Source organism: Musa acuminata, chromosome BXJ1-9, assembly GCF_036884655.1.
Source record: "Musa acuminata AAA Group cultivar baxijiao chromosome BXJ1-9, Cavendish_Baxijiao_AAA, whole genome shotgun sequence".
Lineage (NCBI taxonomy): Eukaryota > Viridiplantae > Streptophyta > Magnoliopsida > Zingiberales > Musaceae > Musa > Musa acuminata.
Genome location: NC_088335.1, coordinates 49,429,640 through 49,444,501, shown reverse-complemented (window position 1 = coordinate 49,444,501; position 14,862 = coordinate 49,429,640). Strand labels below are relative to the sequence as shown.

General features: G+C 42.4%; 1 protein-coding gene and 1 long non-coding RNA gene across 3 annotated transcripts; one reads left to right on the top strand and one right to left on the bottom strand.

Annotated features, from left to right (window-relative positions):
• The first annotated feature begins 741 nt into the window (after positions 1-741).
• On the top strand, positions 742-7,807 carry LOC103999487 (8-hydroxygeraniol dehydrogenase-like). 2 transcript variants are annotated; one of them, XM_009421245.3, is made up of 5 exons: positions 742-901; positions 6,408-6,521; positions 6,607-7,126; positions 7,212-7,365; positions 7,485-7,807. In XM_009421245.3, the coding sequence occupies exons 1-5, from the start codon at positions 771-773 to the stop codon at positions 7,685-7,687; spliced, it is 1,122 nt and encodes a 373-aa protein (XP_009419520.1). In that variant the 5' UTR covers positions 742-770; the 3' UTR covers positions 7,688-7,807. The 2 variants fall into 2 exon arrangements, with proteins under 2 accessions (XP_009419520.1, XP_018673805.1); XM_018818260.2 differs by lacking the exon at positions 742-901 and adding an exon at positions 4,934-5,114.
• Positions 7,808-9,226: 1,419 nt separating this feature from the next.
• On the bottom strand, positions 9,227-14,800 carry LOC135594055 (uncharacterized). The gene is made up of 2 exons (XR_010479987.1): positions 14,400-14,800; positions 9,227-13,425 (listed from the first exon to the last, which is right to left on the bottom strand). It is a non-coding gene; the product is annotated as an uncharacterized LOC135594055 (long non-coding RNA).
• Positions 14,801-14,862: the final 62 nt, after the last annotated feature.

Below are 14,862 nucleotides of genomic sequence, written 5' to 3'. Positions count from 1 at the left end.
AACCACGTCACCGCTCGCTCAGTCACTCTCCATCGTCAGTATATCCATTAATTCCGCTCCTTCCAAATCCTCTTGTCGTTGGCATTTTACACTAGCCAAATCATTCATCATGCCCATTACTCCATCTGCCAGCTAATTCCAGCTAATTACATATAAATATCTAAGGAAATGAAGGGAAGGAGAAAAAGAAAAAGGTGATCTGTATTTACGCGTGTTGTTGGCGCCTTTAATGCACCGTAATTAGCTTCCGGTCTCCTCCGGTGAGCAGCAGTGCACACCGAGCCACGAAACACCGTCCCGTCATCGTGGTTCCCCGGCGCCAGGCTACTGACATCAGGTCTGTGGTAGGGCGTCGACGTTCTGATGCGATACGAAGCTGTTTGCTGGTCGGCCCGCAACACCGCGGCTACAATCAGGCACCAACGGCCTGCCCCACTTACAGGTCGCCACGTACGCACTTCCGATGAGGTGAATCTAACCCGTCCATCTGACGAAGCCGCCCATCACGCGGCTGACGTAGTTTGTGGCGACGTCGGAGTGGTCCTGTCCCAAGCGACGATGCGCCTCGAGGCGCATCGTAACCAAAACGTTGTCGATGGAGTTGACCGTTGGATCGCGAAGCAAGCGAATCGTAAGGCAGATTCGATGACAACGATGCAATGAGCTCGAGCGCACGGTACGCATTGACCAGAATATAAACCCTGCGTCCCTCCCGTCCTTGTCCTCTTTTCCACCGTCACAGCGAGCGACGATAAAGAGAAGAGTAGGCAATGGGGGAGGCGGCAACCGTGAACGGGGTGAGGAAGGCGACGCCCCCGGAGGAGGAGCACCCGCGCAAGGCGTTCGGGTGGGCAGCGAGGGACGCTTCCGGACGCTTCTCTCCCTTCGTCTTCTCCCGGAGGTGAACTCCCCCCTTCCGTTTCTCTCGAATCACGCCTTTCCTGTTGCCCTTTTCCGTCTTCTCTGTTGTCTTTTCCGTCGCTTTCTCGATGATCTTCGATTTGTTCTTACGTTTCCTTCAAGAAATGCGTTTATCGATCGTATTTTCTATATCTGTGAGTTTTCTGAAAGCGGGGAGCAATGAAAGAAAGAAAAACAAAATAAAGCGATGGCATCATTTTCTGGGTAGTTTCGTGCCGGTTTTCTTCTCTTCCTTTGGTTCTTATTCGATTTTCTCTTTCGTTTCTCTCCCCATCTTCCTCCCAACACTTGCACTCCCCCTCGCTCCTGTTCTTGACCTGTTTCTTTAAGAACCTTCATCGAGTGGCTTTCTCGTAGGACCGATCATAGACTAATAATTATACAAGATTCGGAGGATGCCCATATTGTGCGTGGTCCGATGAAATTAGGTAGGGGCCATGTGTGAGTGAACTCGAGATGCAGCGGTGGAGGAAAAGAGGAGAGCGCTCCGGCGATGCGTCTCCGAGAAGTGCCGATTCGACAAACCTTGATCTGAGATTTAGGGCTTTCGTCTTGCTCACCGTTGAATCGAGATCTTAGTAGGAAGCTCGATTGGTTTCGGCCCATAACTTGCACCTCTCTCTAAGTGGTCTGGTCATGGGACAAGGCTCCGCCCATTTCATCTGTCACAAGGCTTAGCCCAGACGGGCTTTGCCCCATTTGGAAAGACTACAGTAGCATATAACTTAGATGTCTTTTCAATATTAGCTGGACAGTTGAACGATTGACATACATCATCACTGCAACAATCATCGTTTACTATGATTTCATGTTATGGCTGTCGCTGTTAGCAAACCTCATCAATATCTTGGCAGTACTTATGTCAGAACACTGCAACAAAGCCACCATTGTTAGGGCATAGAGAAGAAGAAGAAGACAGTTCAAAGTAGGTTCTCCGATTCAGAATCATGACTATGATTAACCAAAAGAATCGCCAAGAATGTCCACAACGTCCAAGTTAGCTGCCAACCACCACCATGATCACTACTGGCTCTTCCATTTGATCCCCAACACCACCAGAAATCATTTCTTCCTGTTTTGTTTGTGTGCAACGGAGAGGGACAATTGAATTGAAGTAGATTGAAGTGCCTCAGTGACTACATTGACCAAACATTACCCATAGAAGGGAGTCCCCTTCGACTAATTATGGCTAACCGGTATCTTTCTCATCCAGTTAGACAAGCATGAGAAAGATACACACAAGCATGCAGTTAAAGAGTGAGGAAGAGGACATACCAAATGTGCATTCTAGCCATCTTTGTTCCACCACCCAGTTGTGGTAGCTCAGAAAGGTCATAGCGTCATCAAAAACACGTTTCAGCATAGAAACCAAGTAAGATATTTGTGTTGAACAACATGTTCTTCGCAGCATGCAGTAGGCCTCTCAACCGAAATCGTCTCGTTCCTACGAAACCCAAGCATCTGTCCCTCCCCATCAAACCAATCGTATGCATGCGGCGACACGAGAGGCGATGGAAACTCTCGTGACCATGCAACCGAACTCCACACTACTCTCGAATGAACCGATTATAAATATCCTTCCACTTCTGCACTCCCCTTCATCACTCTCGCTCCGTTCCTTCTGCAGAACACTAAGCCATGGCCACCTCCCTTTCCGTTGTCCTCTCTTTCTCTCTTTGGGTGCTCCTCCTCTTGCACAACTCACCAGCCCAACTTATATTTATAATCGGTTCATTCGAGAGTAGTGTGGAGTTCGGTTGCATGGTCACGAGAGTTTCCATCGCCTCTCGTTCCTACCAAACCCAAGCATCTGTCCCTCCCCATCAAACCAATCGTATGCATGCGGCGACACGAGAGGCGATGGAAACTCTCGTGACCATGCAACTGAACTCCACACTACTCTCGAATGAACCGATTATAAATATCCTTCCACTTCTGCAAATGAAGGGGAGTGCAGAAGTGGAAGGATATTTATAATCGGTTCATTCGAGAGTAGTGTGGAGTTCGGTTGCATGGTCACGAGAGTTTCCATCGCCTCTCGTTCCTACCAAACCCAAGCATCTGTCCCTCCCCATCAAACCAATCGTATGCATGCGGCGACACGAGAGGCGATGGAAACTCTCGTGACCATTTCATCTTAGTGTTCTGCAGAAGGAACGGAGCGAGAGTGATGAAGGGGAGTGCAGAAGTGGAAGGATATTTATAATCGGTTCATTCGAGAGTAGTGTGGAGTTCGGTTGCATGGTCACGAGAGTTTCCATCGCCTCTCGTTCCTACCAAACCCAAGCATCTGTCCCTCCCCATCAAACCAATCGTATGCATGCGGCGACACGAGAGGCGATGGAAACTCTCGTGACCATGCAACTGAACTCCACACTACTCTCGAATGAACCGATTATAAATATCCTTCCACTTCTGCAAATGAAGGGGAGTGCAGAAGTGGAAGGATATTTATAATCGGTTCATTCGAGAGTAGTGTGGAGTTCGGTTGCATGGTCACGAGAGTTTCCATCGCCTCTCGTTCCTACCAAACCCAAGCATCTGTCCCTCCCCATCAAACCAATCGTAGGCATCGTCGTCGGCCAAACGAGGGAAGGAGGAGTCGTTTGCTTCCTCTCCCATTCGAAGGAAGACTACGGAACAAGGTATGTATGTATCTATTTATATCGTTGACATGCAATCGGTCATCTGTGGAATTTTGTGGTGCTTTCAGAGTGTGTTTTTTTGTCGATTGTATTTTCTTGGGTTTATTTTTTTTGGCTCGCTACTATGAGGATATGTCATTACCTCTTTCTTTGGATGCGAAACTATTTCTTGTTATACATCAGGAGGAGGTAAAAGATAAGAAATGGGTAAAAGAAAAACTCACCATCATGCGTTCTTGAAGCCCCTCCTCTCCTCGGTCCTGTGCGGAAGTTGTTGCATGCCGAGTAAATGAACTCGCACGGTTCCCTTCTTCTTTTACTTGTGAAACCTTTTGTGACACCGTAAGTCGATATATGTTGACCCCACCGACCCACCACCCCCTCGTTACTCTGGTGGGTTTAGTTGGGTTCTTTCGATATAACATACGGCGAAGGCCAAGGGGGAAGCATAGTCAGAGATGGAGAGCAAATAAGTAAATTGTGATGCGGTGCTTTCTTGAATTCTTCTCCTTTGCCTTATGCGATAAGGTGCTTTTAAAGAGGGTGGCTTTTCTTGTTTCCAACTACCGAGATCAGATTCAATTCACCCACTCGAAGCTATGAGAGCTGAGTCCGGGTGGTGGTGGTGGTTTATCACCATTCAGAAAACCACGTCACCGCTCGCTCATTCACTCTCCACTGTCAGTATATCCATTAATTCCACTCCTTCCAAATCCTCTTGTCGTTGGCATTTTACACTAGCGAAGCATTAATCATGCCCATTACTCCATCTGCCAGCTAATTCCAGCTAATTATATATATAAATATCTAAGAAAATGAAAGGAAAGAGCAAAAGAAAAAGGTGATCTGTATTTACGGTGGTTGTTGGCGCCTTTAATGCACCGTAATTACCTTCCGGTCTCCTCCGGTGAGCAGCAGTGCTCACCGAGCCACGAAACACCGTCCCGTCATCGTGGTTCCCCGGCGCCAGGCTACCGACGTCAGCGCTGTGGTAGGGCGTCGCCGTTCTTATGCGATACGAAGCTGTTTGCTGATCGGCCCGCAACACCGCGGCTACAATCAGGCACCAACCTCCTGCCCCACCTACAGGTCGCCACGTACGCACATTCGATGAGGTGAATCTAACCCGTCCATCTGACGAAGCCGCCCATCGCGCGGCTGACGTAGTTTGTGGCGACGTCGGAGTAGTTGTGTCCCAAGCGACGATGCGCCTCGGGCGCATCGTAACCAAAACGTTATCGATGGAATTAACCGTTCGATCGCGAAGCATTCGAATCGTAAGGCAGATTCGATGACGACGATGCGATGAGCTCGAGCGCACGGTACGCATTTACCAGAATATAACCGCCGCGTCTCTCCGGTCCTAGTCCTCGTTTCCACCGTCATCGGCGAGCGAGGATAAAGAGAGGAGTAGGCAATGGGGGAGGCGGCAACCGAGAACGGGGTGAGGAAGGCGACATCCCCGGAGGAGGAGCACCCGCGCAAGGCGTTCGGGTGGGCGGCGAGGGACGCTTCCGGACTCTTCTCTCCCTTCGCGTTCTCCCGGAGGTGAACTCCCCCCCATCCGTTTCTCTCGATTCACGCCTTTCCTGTTGCGCTTTTCTGTCTTGGATCTCGTCACCACCTCCGGAGGAGTCTCGCTCGATGCTCTGTTTCTTTTTCCGTCGCCTTCTCGAAGATCTTGAATTTGTCCTCACGTTTCCTTCAAGAAATGCGTTTATCGATCGTATTTTCTTCATCTGTGAGTTCTCGGAAAGCGGGGAGCGATGAAAGAAAGAAAAACAAAATTAAAGCGATGGCATCATTTTCTGGGTAGTTTTGTGCCGGTTTTCTTCTCTTCCTTTGGTTCTTATTCGATTTTCTCTTTCGTTTCTCTCCCCATCTTCCTCCCAACACTTGCACTCCCCCCTGGCTCCTGTTCTTGAACTGTTTCTTTAAGAACCTTCTTCGAGTAACTTTCTCGTGTTCTTTCCTACGTTATCAGTTCACGAGTTCACAAAGTCGGCAAAACTGACAAATAGGCAAAAGAAAATATCAGAAGGCGTATGTATGTATGTATGTATTTTTCCGGATTCGTTTCTTATGTCGTAATTTGATGCATTTATTTTTGTTCTGTTTTCCGAACGATGCATATTTTGTTTCTTATTGTGATTTATAATAAGGTATTTATTTTATACATGGTTGGATGCATATTTTGTATGTTAGAGGATGTGTAAGCTGCTGCTCCACTGTGTTGCCGATGGAGTTATTTTGGGGAGAGAATCGGTGACGAAAATGAATAGTAACATGATAGAATGGGTAGAAGAAGAAGGAATCCGACGACACAGTTTAAAGGAACGCATGGAGAATAGAGAAGAAGAGATTCGATGGTGTCTTTCTTTCTCGTCTTGTCTCGAAACGATCATAGACTAATAATTATACAAGATTCGGAGGATGCCCGTATTGTGTGTGGTACGATGAAATTGTGTAGGAGCCCGTATTCAAAGATTCCCTGAAAATTACGCACATCTTTTGCTAATCGAAGGCAAGAAAGACTAGGGTAGGCAGGACCCTCTCTCCCGGAGGGATTCAAATTGATGTGCCAGCAGATGTGCATCATCCAACATAGTACGCGATAGTGGTGTTGTGAGAGTTTGCTTTTATCTTATATGCCGGCCTCGTCATTCAGATGCGAAGCAGGAACGGCTATACGACGACAGCCCATACGTTCTTTTGTCATCACGTATGAGATACGAAAATAGGAAAAATGGTCGTTTCTTGTACTTTTTTTTATGTATGGTAGGCATAAAATCTGTTGGGTGTCGTCAAATAATACGATTAGTGTTATTTTTTTGTGTGCAGGAATAACGGGGATGAGGATGTTACGATCAAGATATTGTATTGTGGGATGTGCCACTCCGACCTTCACGTTGCCAGGAACGAATGGGCACGTACGGCCTATCCGGTCGTCCCGGGGTATGCCCAAACCCACGTCTAATAACTCTCTTTAGGGCCTTTCCCTCTGTACGTATAATTTGGGTTTTTTTTTTATTTTTGGCAGGCATGAGATCGTTGGGATGGTAACCCAAGTCGGAGGGAGCGTGCAGAAATTCAAGGTAGGAGACAGGGTGGGGGTTGGGTGCATGGTTAACTCTTGCCGCTCTGGCTCTTGTCATGGCTGCCAGCAGGGTCTCGAGAACCACTGTCCTGGACTCGTATTCACCTACAATTCCGTCAACGTGGACGGCACGATGACATACGGAGGCTACTCCGACATGATCGTGGTGGATCAACACTTCGTGATCCGGTTCCCGGAGAACATGCCCTCGGACAGTGGCGCCCCACTGCTGTGTGCGGGTATCACCGTGTACGCCCCCATGAAGTACCACGGTCTGGACCAGCCCGGAAAGCATCTCGGAGTGGTCGGCCTTGGTGGTCTGGGCCACGTGGCTGTTAGGTTCGGCAAGGCCTTGGGGATGAAAGTTACCGTGATAAGCTCTTCCCCCGGCAAGGAGAAGGAAGCCACGGAGCGTCTGGGAGCCGATGATTTCTTGGTGAGCAGCGACCCTGGACGAATGCAGGTGGGTACCATTCATTCATTCCAAAGCGCGCTGTCGACGTTTGACACGACCACAATTGACTGACTGATGCACGTATGTTTCCAAGGCTGCCATGGGAACCATGGATGGTATCATCGACACGGTTTCGGCGGTGCACGATGTTACGCCATTGATGTTTCTGTTGAAGACTCGCGGGAAGATGATCATGGCGGGAGCACCCGAGAAGCCGTTGCAGTTGGACGCATTTTCTCTCATCATTGGTAGGTTGGTGGTGGAGATTTTATCATTTTTTTTTATTTTCTTTCGGTGAGGGAGATTATTTTTTAATAAAAATAAAAATAAAAATAAAAAAAAATCTGAAACGGAGGAGGAAACACAGGTGAGAAAAGCATAGCCGGTACCTGCATCGGAGGAGTTAAGGAGACGCAGGAGATGATAGACTTCGCTGCAGAGCACAACATAACCGCGGACATCGAACTCGTCAGCATGGACCGCGTGAACGAGGCCATGGAACGACTTAGCAAGGGCGACGTCAGGTACCGATTCGTCATCGACATTGGCAACACCTTAACTGCCGCCTAAGGAGTGTGTGTTCTTTCTTATCATTAGCAAAACGTCAGGCTCCTCGCAACTTTTGTTCTTGCTGCAGCTATAGTACCAACCAACCTACCTTAAATAAAGTAACTGTGGTTGGTGTTTTCATCTCTCTTTTTTTTTTTTAACCATAAATAAAAAAAGTATGGAAGAAACCTTTTCTTTCGACATAAGTCGTCCCCCCTCAAAGTGAATAGTTTATCAAAGCGAATGGTTCATTGACTGTCATCATCATTGTACATGTTTTTTTTGTTTCAATATTAGAGACGAGAAAAAGTTGGTAGTCGGTCCCACACACAAACTTCAAAGGCACAATATTTTTTGAAGAGAACAATTATTTATAGAAGATCGTGGTGATCTCAAATATATTACAAATCTCATACGAAAAAGTGTGCCAGGAGTATGAACTTTTGGCAAAGAGATTTAAACAGTGTGAACTAAGTGAATGGTTAGTCAATCAGCAATTGCTTAAATAAAATGCTAGAATTAAACATAATTATCAAATGATTACTTCACTAAAATGCTTAAACAAAATCTGACATGCAATTCTAAGAGCCCAATGCTTAAACAAAATCTAAATGATAAGAGAAGCATCAAGAGACGAGGAAACATTCGGATGGCAACTTTCTTATTGTCTTGCAATTAAAAAAAAAATTCTATGAATAACCGGTCAGATTTAAGAAAATCATTAGAAGCTTGAATCATGATAGATAGCCTGCTCCATGAGCTCATGAAGTTCCTTTCAACACAAAGAGACTTTTGAATTAAGGGGCCTGCTAACTCCTAATTCATTGAGAGCTCTTGACCAATTTGTTCTTTGACCCCGTTTGTATGTGCAATTTGTTCTTTTTAACTTTTTTATGAATTTTTGTCATGGTAATAGCAAAATCCTCTTCCTTTGAACTCGATAAAGATGATTCAGGTACTTCAACAAGATCTAGATAATCAGGTGAAATACGATCATAAACAATCTCAAATTAAGTCTTGCCCATAGAACGATTAACCACAAAGTTATAAGTAAATTCAGCACAAGGTAGCATGAGATCCCATTGTTTTGATCTTTTGCAACAAAACATCGTAGCAGATTACCTAAGGTTTTATTAATAGGTTAGTGTCAAATTTCTTCCATAAACTTCTCCAAAAATGACTAAAAAATTTAGCATCTCTATCTGATGTGATAGATTTAGGAATTTCATGAAGTTTGACCACTTCATTGAAATAAATGTTAGTAATATAAGAAGTATCCATGGTCTTTTTGCAAGGAATAAAATATGTCATTTTGGAAAATCGATCAACAACAACAAAGATAGAATATGTATCTCTTTAAGTTTTCGATAGACCAATAACGAAATTCATACTAATGACTAATGTCTTTCTAGGGAGCATATAGGAATTGATAAAGGAGTATATACACCAAGATTCTGAGTTTGCCCTTTTGAAGTTTGCATATTCAACATCTTTTCACATAACGTGTAACATCTCGGTAGATTGTTGGCCAAAAATATTTCACCTTAATGAGAAGTACTGTTTTGTCTCTCCCAAAATGACCTTCTAATCCACCAGAATGTAGTTTTTGGATAACATACTCTCTTAGAGAATATTTAGGAATATAAAGTTGAGTTCCACGAAAGAGAAAACCATCTTCAATAACATAATCTTCATGATGACTCTTCGTGCATAACTTCCATAATTTTCCAAAATCTTCATCATTAAAGTATTTCTTATTTCATTAAATCCTTTTAGTTGGGCTCGCATAGTATTAAGAAGCGCTAATTGCCAACTGAGTGCATATGCAACCTTATTACACATTCCATCATTATACTTCAAGACAAAAGTACACTCTTGTAAAAATACCACCCATCTTGCATGTCACCTATTGAGATTTGCTTGAGAATTTATATGTTTAAAAGCTTCATGATCAGAATTTAAGATAAATTCTTGTTGGATCAAAAAAGGTCTCCAATGTCGTAGTGCTTGAATAATAGCATAAAATTCAATATCATAGGTTGAATAGTTCTTTCTTGAATTGTTAAGCTTTTTACTAAAGAATGCAAGTGGATGTCCTTCCTGGCTAAGTGCTCCACCCACATGAGAGGCATCACAATCAATTTCAAATATTTTAGAAAAATTCAATAATGAAAGAACAGGAATAGTGGATAATTTCACCTTTAATAGTTCAAATTTGTTGTTTGCCTCATGTATTCATTAAAACACTTCTTTCTTTATGCAATCAGTCAGAGGAACTATAATAGTGCTAAAATTCCGAATAAATCGACGTTAAAACGATGCCAACCCATGAAAACTCCAAATATCTTATAAAGATATTGTTGTTGGCTAAGTCTGGATAAGTTTAATCTTCTCAAAATCCACTTGGATACCTATAGGGGTTAAGATAAAGCCTAGGAAAGCTAAGCTAGAGGTCATGAAGGAACACTTCTTAAGATTTACATATAGCTTTTCTGCCTTCAATATTGATAGAATAGTTCTCGAATGTTCAATACGATCAAGTTTGTTACGATTATAAATAACAATATCATCAAAGTAAACAACAACAAACTTCCCAATATAAGGATGTAGAATTTGATTCATTACCCGCATGAAGGTGCTCGGGACATTTGAAAGTCCAAATGACATAACTAGTCATTCATATAAACCTTCTCGAGTCTTGAAATCAGTTTTCCATTCATCTCTTGGTTTAATATCGATTTGGTGATAATCGCTTTGTAGATCAATTTTAGAGAAAATTTGAGTAGCAACAAGCATATCAAACATAACCTCCAAACATGGAATAAGAAATATGTACTTTATGGTAATCCGATTGATAACTCGACTGTCGACACACATTTACCAAGTTCCATCCTTCTTTAGAGTCAATAGAGCTGGAATGATGCACGGACTTAAACTTTCTCGAATATAACCCTTGTGTAGTAGATCCATAACTATTCTATTCAACTCTTCATGTTCTTTTGGACTCATCCGATAGTGAGATTTGTTTGGCAAGATTGCTCCTAGAATTAGATCGAATTGATGTTGAATGTCTTGAAGAGGAGGTAGGCCACTAGGAAGTTCTTCAGAACATATGTATTTGAATTCCTCCACAATAGCTTCTACTTCACCAAGAATTTCCATAGGCTGCATGCATTCTTTAGCAACTAATATAAATACAACTCCACTTTCTTCGCTCTCTTGTAAAGGTTTGGGAGCAAACTCTTCTTTGCATGGCAAAAGCACAATTCTAACTCCATTGAATTTAAAAGTATAGGTGTTCTTTCTACTATCATAGATAGTACACCTATCATATTGCCATGGTCTTCCCAAGAGTATATGGCTAATATCCATTGGTACTACATCACACCACACATTATCTTTATAATTTTTTTCCGTTGAAAAAGAAAATAGGCAGCGATTAGTATCTCGTACCTCATTGTCTTTGTTGAACCATGCAATCCAATATGGTTTAGGATGTAGTTCTATCTTGAGCTTTAGCTTGTCTACCATATCTTAAGACAATATTCTCACAACTATCACTATCAATAACAAGAGAACAAACTTTGTCTTGAGACTTGCAACGTGTCCTGAAAATATTATTTTGTAACTATTCTTCATTAGAATCATCTCTTGGAGTAGCAAGCGCTCTATGGATTACCAAGCACTCACCTTCTTCGGGTGGTGCAAGTTCTTCATAAGCCTCCACGTGGCATTCATTATATATTGGTTTTCCAATATCTTTAAGTTGTTCATTGGCATCTTCTTTTTCGACAAAGTTAACTCGTGTATTAGCTTGTCTATTTGGGCACTTGTTCATGTAGTGTTCTACTTGTTTGCATTTAAAGCAAGTAGGCAGGTGACTGGTGCGACTAGATTATCCTCCACGATTGGTAGGAGTTAGTTTGGATGCATTTTTCATGATTTTGCTAGCTTTTGATCCACTAACATTATAACGAGTAGAGTCAGCTTTAGAAGAGGAATGTAAAGGAACATTAGAATACCTCTTTGCTCCACTTTTAACAAGTTTTGCTTCAACTTTTAGCATTAATTGATAAGCATTAGATAACTTTCATACTCGTTGCATCTCCACTTCATCTCGAATCATAATTCGTAGGCCGCCGACATATCTTGCAACAAGTTGTTCTTTTGTCTCTTGAGTGTTATTTTGGATCATCAACTTGTAGAATTCTTCAGTGTAGTTGATGACGATTTTGCTACCTTGCTAAAGATTGTTAAATTGTGAAAAGAAAGTTTGAACATAATAAGATGGAAGAAAATTCTCATGGAGCCGAATTTCATCTTCTCCCAAGATGAAATCTTCATCTTCCCTTTTCCGAAGGAGCATCTCTTGCACCTTGTCCCACCAAGTTGAGGCGTAACCTCGAAGCCTTATAGCAATTAATTTTACTTTTCAATCTTCGGTATCTTCTTGTACTCAAAGAATTTCTCAACGGTACTAAGCCAATTAAGAAATTCTTCAGGTTGAAGTCGACCATGGAACTCCGACAAGTCAATTTTGATATTATCATTTGTACGAAAAAAACCTCTCAATGGATGAGTCTCCTATAGCTTCTTTGGATGCAAAGGGATTCATGTCTTCAAATCCGTCACTTGCATAACCATAGTTTGAGCGTCTAGAGCCATGGGTTTCTTGACGTTCAAAGCGTATAGTAAGCTCTTCAACTTGTCTCCTTAGTGCTTCAATTTATGCATCCCATTCATCTCTATCTAGTTGCATTATTCTTTCATCGCGTCGCTGCCGTCTACCCCTTCTAGTTGCCATAAGAAGGAAGTACTCCAAGAGCGTAGTAAGACTCTGATACCAAATGATGTAAAACAAGATGAAGAGAGAAGAAGAGGATGAAAAAAAGAAATCAGATATGGGAGAACAAAAGAAAACTCTCTCTTTTTCAAAGAGATAACTACGAGCTAGTAGCTCAAAATATAAAAGTTTGATAATGTTTCAAAAACAAGAATGCCCCATCAATCTTCCTTCCTTCCCCTTTTATAGATCCCTTGTACATTGAATCCCTCAACCAACGAATTAATGAGTCACAATTTATTAAAAGTCAAACATAAATTACAATACATATTAAATTCATAGCGCATTGTACTTTGATGGTTTTGAATTTTCATAATTATCTCAAGATATGAATCATTTTCTTGAAATTTGATAGGATTGAGTTTGAAATTTATTGTCTTCAAACTTGGGAGCATTCAATTCAGCTCTCCGATATACAAGCAATAGTAGAGTGAATAAAGTTAAACTAAGTGCATTACTAAAGGATAATAGAAAGTACTACAAAGAGAAAGTCTCGGGTGGGTGCCTTTAGTATGTGGGATACAAGCATGCAGGACCCTTAATATGAAGAAAATGGCAAATCAAAATAATACCCCTCATGATGAAGATATCGAAAAGAAAAACTTTTAACATCAAGAAATCATTCAATAAAGATGTGTCGAACTGAGGAATACAGTATTTTGAGCACAAACTAGCAATAATATATAAACTAGGAAACATCATAATAAACAACTATCTACACGTGTTGACAATTTCATTGAGTTATCATAAACAACTATCTACATGTGTTGACCATTTTGTTAAGTTATCAGAAAGGAAGCACATGTAAGAAATATTACCTTCTGCATAGCGAGATGATGAGAAATCAGGAGGCATTTCTTGCATGCCGTAGATCTCACTTTTTGTTGATTCTCTCAAAAGCTTAGCATCATGAACTCTGGATGAAAGAAACAGAGGTTCAGAACATCAAACAAAAAGAAAACTGGACAGAGCATTTAGCTGACATGGCAAAAATGACATAACAAAATGTAGAAATTCTAGGTTTAATGAACAAGCAAAATATTCCTAAAATTACATGGCTCAACTAAACCAAGAAAATAACAGATCTTAATGGGATGATAGCTGTTAGTAAAACATGTTACAGTAGAACTCCTCAGAGCTCTAAAGAATTCATTAATCTTCATACCAAAAAGCCAACACTTACTATAATCAAACAGGATCAACATCTCAACCTTACAGTCTAAATATCAAACATCTACCATGACAAACTTCTCATGCATCTGCATATCCCAGAAGAAAGAAAGAAAGAACACACAAGTCCAGGGCAAGTAATCACATCGGGAAAAGACTTAGGGTTTCAGAATCCTGATTCCATCCTTCCAATTGGTCAGCAAAAACCCTCGAAGCTCCAAGAATTTCATTAACCTTCATGTTTGGAAATCAACACTTGCTACAATCAAACAGGATCAACACTACGGATTTACGTATATCATCAACCTTATAACCTGCCTGTCAAGCATCTACCATGACAAAGATGCATTCCTGGATCCGGCGCATAAAGACGAGAACCGGAAAAGGAAAAGAAGAGTTTACAGGCAAGTAATCAGATCAAGAAAAGACTTGGGGTTTCAGAATCTTGATCGGTCAGACAGAGAACGACAACGTTCCTCTTCCCAATTGGTCAGCCGGCAAAAACCCTCCAAGCTCACCGAATTAAATTAACTTTGGCATTCGAAATTGAACACTTCCTACGATCAACACTACAGATTTACATATATCAACCTTAAAACCCTACATATCAAAACATCTACCGTAACAAACTTCTCATGCATCTACAGATGGGGGCACAAAGGCAAGAAACCAAGAAGTGATCAGATCAAGAAAAGAATTAGGGCTTCATTGAGAGATTGCCTGGTGACGGTCTCCTCGGAGGACATGGTCGGCCATTCCGCCGGCGGTGGAGAGCTTCTTGTGGCAGACATGGCACTCGAAGTGCTTGGCCTACTGGAGCTGGAGGAGGATCGTCTCGTCGTCGAATTCCGGTCACAGTAGTAGAACCACACCGTCGATGCCCGCGTCTTCCTCTTCCCGTCGCCGGCCGACCAGGTCGCGTCGTCCTCTCTCCTCTCCGCTCGCCTTCTTCGATCCGGAGCTTCCGGCTTTGGATTTTGGTGACCGCCCCATCCGCGAGAGTAAAAGAAATCAGATGGTTGGATGGTAATTAAACAAAATAACGCGGGAGATGGGAGGTGAAATAGAATATACTATGTATCTATCTTAACTGCTTTATGATTCGTAAATATTGATTTTGATCCGACGTCCAATAATGACTAGTGAGCGGTAAACGCGGCCCATATAGCGGAAGAAATCCGAC

What these genes read in the sequence shown, in the direction of transcription:
- LOC103999487 (XM_009421245.3), top strand. Translation starts at nt 771, where the DNA reads ATGGGGGAGGCGGCAACCGTGAACGGGGTGAGGAAGGCGACGCCCCCG. An exon ending in GCCTATCCGGTCGTCCCGGG is followed by an intron (nt 6,522 to 6,606) that starts GTATGCCCAAAC and finishes TATTTTTGGCAG; the next exon opens with GCATGAGATCGTTGGGATGG. An exon ending in GCGACCCTGGACGAATGCAG is followed by an intron (nt 7,127 to 7,211) that starts GTGGGTACCATT and finishes TATGTTTCCAAG; the next exon opens with GCTGCCATGGGAACCATGGA.